The 12,520-nt window shown below is 46.4% G+C and overlaps 1 protein-coding gene across 1 annotated transcript in view; it reads right to left on the reverse strand.

Moving 5' to 3' along the window:
* LOC134984780 (zinc finger protein 585A-like) overlaps positions 1-12,520 on the reverse strand; it is a 126,138-nt gene that overhangs the window by 75,114 nt on the left and 38,504 nt on the right. Inside the window, exons 3-4 of the mRNA XM_063950273.1 lie at positions 2,558-2,763; positions 1,054-2,485 (exon numbers count right to left, since the gene is read on the reverse strand). Of these exons, the coding sequence (XP_063806343.1) occupies positions 1,054-2,485; positions 2,558-2,763 (1,638 nt within the window). The remainder of the gene's footprint in view (positions 1-1,053; positions 2,486-2,557; positions 2,764-12,520) is intronic.

The raw sequence follows: 12,520 nt of genomic DNA on the forward strand, positions 1-12,520 counted from the left end.
GCCACCCATCCTGTCTCCCCCTCACTACTGCCAGCCTCCGTGTCCCTCTGCCAGCTCAGCGCTGCTTGGGGACAATATTACCCATAGACAGTGCATCAGACAGCTCCCGCTACAGCACTAGTGCCACCACCCTGTCTCCCCCTCTGACATCTCAACACTGCTTGGGGATTCTTGGTACTTCTGGTAACAGTCTTTCATATGCAGGTGGAAAAAAGCAGGGCAGTAAGGAGGCAGAAGCTGCTTCTGGTACCATGGACCCTGATCATGTAGGGCTGGGAAAGTCAGTAAGATTATGTAATTGTCACCATCTTACAGGCAGCCGGTGAAGGGAGCAGAGAATGGGTGTTATGTGGCAGGAACGGGCTGGTTAGGTAACAGCCTGGCTGCTGCATTCTGTACAAGCTACAAGTGGTGCAATTCTTTTGCTGGGAGACCCAGGTAGAGGACATTGCAGTAGTCTATGTGTGATGATACAAGTACATGTATGACTGTAGGTAGATCTTCTGAGGGAATAAAGTGCTGGAGTCTGGCTATGTTCTTCAGATGAGTATATGATTGTGGCAGATACCTGATGTCTAAGTGTCACTCCACCATCCAGTACACCAAGATTCCGCACATGATCAGCATTTTGTAACTCTGAACCCCCAAGTGCACGTCTGGCTGGTTTGCAAAGCTGAGCTGTAGCCCTGCCCTTTGTTGGTGAGCTTCTATCATAAGGACCTGTTTCGCCAGGACTGAGTCACAGCCAACTGGCATCACCCACACCTGGAGCTCATCTAGACAACCATTTAGGATTGGTACTGGGTTCTCAGTACCTGGAGCAAAGACAGGTCATCTGTATAGCAGTGGTAGATGAGGGTATGACATCTGATTATTTCACCCAGTGGTAACATGTATATTGCAAAAAGCAGAGGAGATAGGATAAGAACCTTGAAGAACAATACATGGCAAGAAGTATACTCCAGAAGATTAAAATGGTTCCTCACCTGAGTGATGTCTATTTTGTGCAACAAGAGCTGATTTATTTCTCAGAGTATGGAAATAGCCTCTCACCTGTGTGACTTTGCTGATGATTAACAAGATGTGATTTCTGTGTAAAACATTTCCCACACTCAGAACATGGAAATGGATTCTCAACTGTGTGACTTCGCTGATGTATAACAAGTTTTGATTTCCGGGAAAAACATTTCCCACACTGAGAGCAAGAAAATGGCTTTTCACCTGTGTGACTTCTCTGATGTCTAAGATGATTTGATTTGTGTGCAAAATATTTCCCACACTCAGAACATGGAAATGGCTTCTCACCTGTGTGACTTCTTTGATGTGAAACAAGATCTGATTTGTGTGCATAACATTTCCCACACTCAGAACATGGAAATGGCTTCTCACCTGTGTGAATTCTGTGATGTCTAACAAGAAATGATTTGAGTGCAAAAAATTTCCCACACTCAGAGCAAGAAAATGGCTTCTTACCTGTGTGACTTCTCTGATGTCTAAGAAGATCTGATTTGTGTGCAAAACATTTCCCACACTCAGAACATGGAAATGGCTTCTCACCTGTGTGACTTCTTTGATGTGTAACAAGATCTGATTTGTGTGCAAAACATTTCCCACACTCAGAACATGGAAATGGCTTCTCACCTGTGTGACTTCGCTGATGTGAAACAAGATCTGATTTGTGTGCAAAACATTTCCCACACACAGAACATGGAAATGGCTTCTCACCTGTGTGAATTCTGTGATGTTTAACAAGATCTGATTTGTGTGCAAAACATTTCCCACACTCAGAACATGGAAATGGCTTCTCACCTGTGTGACTTCGCTGATGTGTAGCAAGTAGTGATTTCTGGGTAAAACATTTCCTGCACTCAGAGCAAGAAAATGGATTGTCACCTGTGTGACTTTTCTGATGTATAACAAGAAGTGATTTCTGTGCAAAACATTTCCCACACTCAGAACATGGAAATGGCTTTTCACTTGTGTGACTTCGCTGATGTGTAACAAGTTGCGATTTCCAGGAAAAACATTTCCCACACTCAGAGCAAGAAAATGGCTGCACCCCTGTGTGACTTCTCTGATGTCTAAGAAGATCTGATTTGTGTGCAAAACACTTCCCACACTCAGAACATGGAAATGGATTCTCACCTGTGTGACTTCGCTGATGTGAAACAAGATCTGATTTGTGTGCAAAACATTTCCCACACTCAGAACATGGAAATGGCTTCTCACCTGTGTGACTTCTCTGATGTTCAACAAGATGTGATTTCCGTGCAAAACATTTCCCACACTCAGTACATGGAAATGGCTTCTCACCTGTGTGACTTCTGTGATGTTGAACAAGATCTGATTTGTGTGCAAAACATTTCCCACACTCAGAACATGGAAATGGCTTCTCACCTGTGTGACTTCTGTGATGTCTAAGAAGATACGATTTGTATGTAAAACATTTCCCACAATCAGAACACGGAAATGGCCTCTCACCTGCCTGTGGGTTAATAGGCTTAGTGTTCTGTGTAAAATATTTGACATCTATAGAACAGGGAAACACTGTATTTACTGTCAGAGCTGTAACAGATGCACCAATATCAGAGTGATCAGGAGAACATTTCCCAGGATCAGAGGGATCAGTTGATAGAGTTGGATGAATAATTGGGGTAATGGGATTAGCTCCTGAAGAATCCTGTCTACTGTCATCTCTTCTTTCACAATCCAGCGATAACATTAGATGTCCTTCTGAGATATTCCTGCTTGTGTGTCCATCTGCTGGAAATAAAATACATTATGGAAATGTGACATTTTCTGGAACAATATTAATCTTGTAAACAATAGGAGAAGACGACTCTCTGGGACACTTAATTGTAAATGTGTGTGTATAATAAAACATAACTTTTAATGAAGGCTTTATAATATTGTGTCTCAGACTATCATTGTGTCCACCCTCCTGAGAACACTCACAATAACAAATGTAATATTATAATAAGACTTAGATATATCTCTCTCTTGTACTGGTAACTAACCATGAAGTATAAATGGAGATGTAGTCACTCGCCAAATCCTATGTCAGCACCAATGTAAAACAATGGATGGGGAACATAGCGTATAAATTGGAGATTCTAGATGGATAATAACATCAGTCATATGAGCTGATGGATCAGAGAAATGTCTCCTAACGTTACTCCTGGAAGTATTGGTAAGGTAGTGTCAAAGTCAAATATATTACACACTCACACTACACATACAAACCTCATTCAGAGTGGTCTATGTGCGTGCACGTGTTCGGCCGTGGATGCGCATACTCACACGCAGCGTACATGTGCTCGCAGGTCGTGCGTATTAGCGCGTGGTATGAGTAAATACGGTAGCATACGCATAGAAAAGCCACAGAGACATATTTCATTCACTTAGTGCATTATTTACACATAGTCTACACGCATCACACCAGCAACTTACACTTACTTGGAAGGCACAGCAAGGGAGGTATTCACCTTTACAGGATGTGAGGGGACAGAAATAGATCAGAACATAGTATTTGGTATCCACATGTACAGTAAAATAAGATTTTAAACCTACCAGTAAATCTTTTTCTCCTAGTCCGTAGAGGATGCTGGGGACTCCATAAGGACCATGGGGTATAGACGCCTCCGCAGGAGACATGGGCACCGTAAAGCTTTAGAATGGGTGTGCACTGGCTCCTCCCTCTATGCCCCTCCTCCAGACCTCAGTTAGGACTGTGCTCAGAGGAGACTGACAGCACGAGGAAAAGGATTTTGTTATCTAAGGGCGAGATACAACCAGCCCACACCATACATACCGTACAACATGGTAAATAATAACCAGTTAACAGTATGAACAAAACAGCATCAGCCAAAGACTGATCTCAACTTTAACCCTTAAGTATGCAATAACTATATACAAGTCTTGCAGAATGTTTCCGCACTGGGACGGCCGCCCAGCATCCTCTACGGATTAGGAGAAAAAGATTTACCGTTAGGTTTAAAATCTTATTTTCTCTTACGTCCTAGAGGATGCTGGGGACTCCGTAAGGACCATGGGGTTTATACCGAAGCTCCAGAATGGGCGGGAGAGTGCGGATGACTCTGCAGCACCGACTGAGCAAACACGAGGTCCTCATCAGCCAGGGTATCAAACTTGTAGAACTTAGCAAAACTGTTTGACCCCGACCAAGTAATAATGCAGAGACGCCTCGGGCAGCCACCCAAGAAGAGCCCACCTTCCTAGTGGAATGGGCCTTTACTGTATTTGGTACCAGCAATCCAGCCATAGAATGAGCCTGCTGAATCATGTTACAGATCCAGCGAGCTTAGATGCAGGAGTGCCAACCTTGTTGGCTGCATACAGGACAAACAGTTCATCTGTTTTCCGAACCGTAGCCGTTCTGGCTAAATAAATCTTTAAGGCCCTGACTACATCAAGGGACTTGGAATTCTCCAAGGCCCCCGTAGCCACGGGCACCACAATAGGTTGGTTCATATGAAATGACGAAACCACTTTAGGCAGAAATTGAGGACGAGTTCTCAACTCTGCTCGATCCGCATGGAAAATCAGATAGGGGCTCTTGTAAGACAAGGCCGCCAATTCGGACACCCACCTCGCAGATGCCAAGGCCAATAGCATGACCACTTTCCAAGTGAGAAACTTCAATTCAACGGTTTGAAGCGGTTCAAACCAGTGTGACTTAAGGAACTGTAACACCACGTTAAGGTCCCATGGTGCCACCGGGGGCACAAAAGGAGGTTGGATGTGCAACACACCTTTTACAAAAGTCTGGACTTCTGGGAGAGAAGCCAATTCCTTCTAATAAAATATGGATATGGCAAAAATCTGCACCTTAATGGAGCCTAACTTCAGGCCCATATCCACACCTGACTGCAGAAAATGGTGAAAACGTCCTAGTTGAAAATCCTCAGTAGGAGCATCCTTGGCTTCACACCAAGACACATATTTTCTCCAGATACGGTGTTAGTGTTTTGCCGTAACATCCTTCCTAGCTTTAATAAGAGTAGGGATGACCTCCTCTGGAATACCCATTTTAGCTAGGATTTGGTGCCTGAGGGTCCCTCGACCTGGAACAATATGTCCGAATCTTCCTGTTGAGGCGTGACGCCATCATGTCTATATGAGGAAGTTCCCAACGACTTGTCACCTCTGCAAAGACTTCTTGATGAAGTCCCCACTCTCCTGGATGGAAATCGTGTCTGCTGAGGAAGTCTGCTTCCCAGTTGTCTACTCCCGGAATGAAGACCGCTGACAGAGCGCTAACATGATTTTCCGCCCAGCGAAGAATCCTGGTGGCTTCTGCCATTGCTGCTCTGTTTTTTGTCCCGCCCTGGCGGTTCACATGCGCCACGGCCGTGACGTTGTCTGACTGGATTAGAACAGGTAGGTTGCGAAGAAGAGTCTCCGCTTGTTTGAGGCCATTGTAAATAGCCCTCAATTCCTGCACATTGATGTGCAGACAAGCCTCCTGGCGGGACCATATTCCCTGAAAATTGTTTCCCTGTGTGACTGCTCCCCATCCTTGGAGGCTTGCGTCCGTGGTCACAAGAACCCAATCTTGAATGCCGAACCTGCGACCCTCTAGAATGTGAGAACTCTGGAGCCACCACAGGAGAGAGACCCTGGCCCGGGGGGACAGGGCAATCTTCCGATGCATGTGCAGGTGGGACCCTGACCACTTGTCCAGAAGGTCCCACTGAAAAGTCCTTGCATGGAACCTGCCGAATGGAATGGCCTCGTAGGCCGCCACTATCTTTCCTAATACACAAGTGCATTGATGAACTGACACTCTTCCTGGTTTTAACAGGTCTCTGACCATGTTCTGGAGTACTTGGGCTTTTTCCTCTGGGAGAAAGACCTTTTGTTTTTCTGTGTCCAGAATCATGCCCAAAAACGACAGTCGAGTTGTCAGGACCAACTGCGACTTCGGTAGATTTAGGATCCAGCCGTGTTGTTGTAGTAGTCTCAGGGAGAGAGACACGCTTTGTAACAATTTCTCCCTTGAACTCGCCTTTATCAGGAGATCGTCCAAGTATGGGATAATTGTGATGCCTTGCTTGCGCAGGAGCACCATCATTTCCGCCATTACCTTGGGGAAAATCCTCGGGGCCGTGGAAAGCCCAAACGGCAACGTCTGAAACTGGTAATGACAATCCTGTACAACGAATCTCAGGTACGCCTGATGAGGATATATGGGGACATGAAGGTACGCATCCTTTATATCTAGTGACACCATAACCCCCCCCCACACACACACACACACTTCCAGGCTGGAGATCACTGCCCGGAGAGATTCCATCTTGAATTTGAACCTTTTCAGATATAGGTTCAGGGATTTTAGATTCAGAATGGGCCTGACCGAGCCATCCGGCTTCGGGACCACAAAAAGGCTTGAATTAAAACCCTTCCCCTGTTGTAGTAGGGGAAGCTTGATAATCACTTGCTGATGACACAGCTTTTGTATGGCAGCTGCCACTATTTCCCTCTCTGGGGAGGAAGTTGGCAAGGCCGATTTGAAAAATCGGCGAGGAGGCACATCTTCGAATTCCAGTTTGTAGCCCCGGGACACAATCTCTACCACCCAAGGATCCAAGTCCGACTGAACCCAGACTTGGCTGAAGAGTCAAAGACGTGCCCCCACCGGTGCGGACTCCCTCAGCGGAGCCCCAGCGTCATGTGGTGGATTTTGTAGAGGCTGGGGAGGATTTTTGTTCCTGGGAACTAGTCGTAGCAGGCGCTCTTTCCCTCTACCTCTGGCGAAGAAGGAAGAGCCGCGACCCTTTCTGAACTTATGCGACCGAAAGGACTGCATCTGATATTGCGGTGTTTTCTTTTGCTGTGGGGGAACATAAGGCAAAAAAGAAGATTTACCCGCGGTAACTGTGGTAACCAGGTCCGCGAGGCCCTCCCCAAATAAAACTTCACAAAGTCTCCATATGTCTTTTTGAATCAGCATCACCTGTCCATTGGCGGGTCCACAGGGACCGTCTAGCAGAAATCGCCATGGCATTGGCTCTTGAACCCAACAGCCCAATACCTCTTGCAGCTTCTCTCATATATAATGCTGCGTCCTTAATGTGACCCAAGGTCAACAAAATGGTATCTTTATCTAGTGTGTCAATGTCAGACGACAAGGTATCTGCCCACGCTGCAACTGCGCTACCCACCCACGCCGACACTACTGCCGGTCTTAATAGGGCACCCGTATGTGTATAAATTGATTTTAAGGTAGTTTCCTGTCTGCGATCAGCAGGATCCTTGAGGGCTGCCGTATCAGGGGATGGTAGCGCCACCTATTTTGACAAGCGCGTTAAAGCCTTGCCCACTGTGGGCGAGGATTCCCACCGTAACCTGTCCTGGGAGGGGAAAGGATACGCCATAATAATTCTCTTGGGAATCTGCAGTTTCTTGTCTGGAGTTTCCCAAGCTTTTTCAAATGAGGTGTTCAGCTTATGAGATGGGGGAAAAGTTACCTGAGGTTTCTTTTCCTTAAACATGCAGACCCTCGTGTCAGGCACAGAGGGGTCCTCAGTGATATGCAAAACATCTTTTATTGCAACAATCATATATTGAATACTCTTGGTCACCCTTGGGTGCAACCTAGCATCATCATAGTCGACACTGGAGTCGGAATCCGTGTCGGTATCAGTGTCTACTACCTGGGAAAGGGGACGTTTTTGAGACCCCGAAGGGCCCTGTGACACAGTCAAAGCCATGGATTGACTCCCTGCTTTTTCCCTGGACTCTGTTTTGTCCAATCTTTTATGTAATAAAGTCACATTAGCATTTAAAACATTCCACATATCCATCCAATCAGGTGTCGGCGCCGCCGACGGAGACACCACAATCATCTGCTCTGCCTCCTCCCTAGATGAGCCTTCCACCTCAGACATGCCGACACACGTACTGACACCCCCACACACACTGGGATATCTAATAATCTGCCGCCTTTGAAGTCTTCTTTCTTCTTATACTCACCCGGCTTCTATCTTCCGGCTCTGTGAGGATGGCGGCGCGGCTCCGGGACGAACGGCGAGGACGACACCTGCGTTCCGACCCTCTGGAGCTAATGGTGTCCAGTAGCCTAAGAAGCAGAGCCCATCAGTTAAGTAGGTCTGCTTCTCATCCCTCAGTCCCACGAAGCGGGGAGCCTGTTGCCAGCAGTGCTCCCTGAAAGTAATAAACCTAACAAAAGCTTTTTCAGAGAAACTCAGGAGAGCTCCCCTGCAGTGCATCCAGTCTCCACTGGGCACAGGAACTAACTGAGGTCTGAAGGAGGGGCATAGAGGGAGGAGCCAGTGCACACCCATTCTAAAGCTTTACAGTGCCCATGTCTTCTGCGGAGCCGTCTATACCCCATAGTCCTTACGGAGTCCCCAGCATCCTCAAGGACGTAAGAGAAATTATGGCCAACATTCCGATAGCAGTCTGCATGTAATTGCATGTTCCTGCGCATAGTTATGCGCAGGAATGCAATAATCATATCTTACTGTATTTTCCTGACTTTTGACGGGAACCCAGTGGCGGATTCCAGCAAGTACACCTGGACCAAGCAGCGCCCACCTGTTCGAACCAACCTATGACCCCTCTCGTACTGTAAATGACCTGCCCCTTGACCTATGGATGAAGAGCTTAGTTTCTATTGTTATGTACTTTGGAATATTGTATAAAAGCCAAGCCTCTGGGCCGGTCTCAGTCTCATGCTCTTAAGGTCATCTATCCAGATCGACTGAGTACCGGATATGGGTGGCACAGGCGAACTAACGTATGTATTCATTGGTTGTAGCTTCTTCTCTGTATTAGTGTAGTGTTTCTTTGTTATCACCTTTTGAGTAAATATTTGTTGCTGCTTTGGACCACAACATAACATACAAATACTGGTGTCGCATTCTGTTTCTGTTTAAGGTATATTCAGTCACACGAGTAGCTACTTTGTGCTCACTACGTGTTGGTGTGCTTACACAACTCGCGTACATAGGGGTTTAGTGCATACACGTAGTGGCCGCAGCGGCCCGATTCATTGTGCAATAAGGGTACTGGCTTTTCCTGAAAGTTAATCAAACTTAACAGTTGGGATCTCGTCCGCTTCACCACATACTCGGACTTTACAGGACCACACAGACTTTGGCCTAGCAACAAAGCGTGGGGACACGTCCTTTTGCATTGTGTCTAAAACTAACTTGTGTTGCTGACCGCGTTTGTGCTGTATGTCTCAGAGGTGCTGGTGTGAACCACAGGACAAACAGGAAAAAATATACGTTATGGTAAGAACTTACCGTTGATAACGTGATTTCTCTTATGTCCACAGGTATCCACAGGATAGCATTGGGATATTGTCGAGCGACAGCGAAAATGGCACCAACACGGTCATGAGCTTTCTGGCCACCCAGGATGCATTGGGGCCCTCGCCATATAGTCCCGCCCCCTGACTCAGTCAGATCAGTTCTTTCCATAGCGATTTTAGGCAGGAACATCAGGCAGAGACCTGTTTAGGCGATAAGAACACACATGCACACCCTTCCATACAAGAAGGAAGAGGTTTTAGTGATTGTCTAGATCCTCAAATGAGATGCGTCAGGGTGGGATCCTTGTGGATACCTGTGGACATAAGAGAAATCCCGTTATCAATTGTAAGTTCTTACCATAACGTATATCTCTCTGGCTGGGTCCACAGGATTATCCACAGGATAACATTGGGATTCCCAAAGCCATTTTAGTGGTGGGGACGCTCCTGATTGCACAGGAGGACCTTTCGCCCGAAGTCTGCGTCATGAGAGGCAAAAGTATCCAAGGCATAATGTCTGATGAATGTGTTTATGGAACACCATGTGGCTGCCCTACATATCTGTTCTGCTGAAGCACCCTGCTGTGCTGCCCAAGAAGGATCTACCTTACGTGTAGAGTGTGCAGAGACATTAGCCGGAATAGGGAGATCTGCATGAGAATAAGCTTCTGATATTACCATTCGGAGCCATCTCGCCAGCGTCTGTTTACTAGCAGGCCATCCTCTTCTATGGAATCCATATAGGATGAAGAGAGAATCTGTTTTCCTGATGGCACTAGTACGATCTATGTAGATTCTCAAAGCTCGGACCACGTCCAGCGACGCTTCTCCCGCAGATAGTCCCGATACCTGAAAAGCTGGGACTACAATCTCTTCATTCAGGTGAAACTTTGATACCACCTTTGGAAGATAACTAGATCTTGTTCTGAGAACTGCTCTGTCTAGAAAAAAAACTTAGGAAAGGAGACTTATATGATAATGCTCCTAAATCTGACACTCTTCTGGCTGACGCCATTGCCAGTATAAAAAGAACTTTAACCGTTAAGCATTTAAGATCTGCTCTCTCAAGTGGTTCAAACAGAGGACCCTGGAGAAATGTAAGAACTAAATTCAAATCCCAGGGGGCTGCAGGAGGAACAAATGGAGGTTGAATATGTACTACTCCTTGGAAAAACGTACGTACATCCTGTAGGTCAGCAATCTTCTGCTGAAACCATACAGTCAACGCTGAGACTTGCACCCTCAAGGAAGCAACCTTCAACCCTTTATCCAATCCTGCCTGCAGGAAATCCAAAATTCTAGGTACTTTAAAAGATCTCGGATTGTAATTTTTTCCAGTACACCAGTGAATATAGGTTTGCCATATTCTATGATACACACGGGCCGAAGAAGGCTTTCTTGCTCTAAGCATGCTTTGGATTACTTGTTTCGAAAATCCTTTAGCCTCTAAGATAGAGGTTTCAACAGCCACGCCGTCAAAGATAGGCGATCCAGATTACTGTGACAAGGACCCTGCATTAGTAGATCTGGACGTTGAGGGAGCAGTATCGGTGCATCCACAGACATTCTCCACAGATCTGTGTACCAATGCCTTCTTGGCCAAGCTGGAGCTATTAGAATGATTGCTCCTTTTGCCTGTTTTATCTTTCTCACTACTCTGGGTAACAGAGATATTGGAGGGAACAGATATGCCAGCTGAAACCTCCATTCTACTGACAGTGCGTCTACAAGGACCGCTCCTGGGTCCCTTGTTCTTGATCCGTACCTCGGAACTTTGTTGTTTAGACGAGACACCATAAGGTCTATCTCCGGTAGACACCATCTGTTCACCAGTGTCTGAAACGCTTCTGGGTGTAGTGCCCATTCGGTTTCCTGAATGGTGTGCCGACTGAGAAAATCCGCTTCCCAGTTTAGTACACAAGTGACAAATACTGCTGAAAATCCTGGGAGATGGAGTTCTGCCCATTTTAGAATGGGAGTTGCTTCCTCCATCAGACTCTTGCTGTGAGTTCCTCCTTGATGATTGAGGTATGCTACTGCCGTCGCATTGTCTGAGCGGAACTGGACTGGTCTTCCTTGTAGATTGTCCTTTGCCTGAACTAGAGCCAAGTAAACGGCCCTTATCTCCAACAGATTTATCGGCAGGCGACTTTCCCCTGCGGTCCATTTTCCCTGGAACCATAGGCTTCCGAGTACCTTGCAGGCTGGCATCTGTTGTCAGGACTTGCCACTCTTTTATCCAAAAAGGTCTTCCCTTGTTTAAATGGTCTGTCTGTAGCCACCACGCTAGAGACCTTTTTACTTTCACTGGAATCTTTATCATCTGCTTCTTTATCGTCTGATAATTTCCGCTCCATTTGGTCAAAATAAGGTGCTGCAACGGTCTGGAGTGGAATTGCGCATATTCCACCATGTCGAAGGTTGATACCATCAGACCCAACAGTCGCATTTCTGCATGGACTGACATTGTCTGGGCATGCAACGCTTCCTGAGCCATGACCTGCACCTTGACTATCTTTTTCTCTGGTAAGAGAACTTTCTGTAGGTCTGAATCCAATATGGCCCCCAAATGAACCATCCGCTGTGACGGATTCAGGGATGACTTTTCCCAATTTATGAGCCACCCGTGTCTCTGTAAACAAACTATCGTCTGTTGAAGATGGCTCAAAAGTAACTCCTGCGAATGTGCTAGGATTAACAGGTCGTCGAGGTATGGGAATATTCTTACCCCCTGTTTGCGCAGACAAGCTGCCATAACCACCATGATCTTGGTAAACACCCTGGGTGCTGTAGCTAGCCCGAAGGGCAGAGCTTGGAACTGGAAATGTTCCTGGAGGATGGCAAACCTGAGGTAACACTGATGTGACAGTGCTATAGGCACATGTAGGTAAGCATCCCGTACATCCAGAGATACCATGTAATCTCCCGGTTCCATAGCCAACATTATGGAGCGTAACGTCTCCATGTGGAACTTCGGGATCCAAATGTATTTGTTTAACATTTTCAGATGGAGGATTGGTCGATATGACCCATTTGGTTTCTGGATTAGAAATAGATTGGAGTAAAACCCCTGTCCCCTTTGTGATGGAGGTACTGGGACAATCACACCTGACTGCAGTCATTTTTGGACTGCTTCTTGCAGGGCATTGGCCTTCGACTCTATACGAGACGGGCTGGTGCAAAAAAATCTTTGAGGAAGCTGCCTCCTGAATGGGAACC

The sequence above is a fragment of the Pseudophryne corroboree genome, assembly GCF_028390025.1.
Source record: "Pseudophryne corroboree isolate aPseCor3 chromosome 3 unlocalized genomic scaffold, aPseCor3.hap2 SUPER_3_unloc_8, whole genome shotgun sequence".
NCBI classification, from domain to species: domain Eukaryota; kingdom Metazoa; phylum Chordata; class Amphibia; order Anura; family Myobatrachidae; genus Pseudophryne; species Pseudophryne corroboree.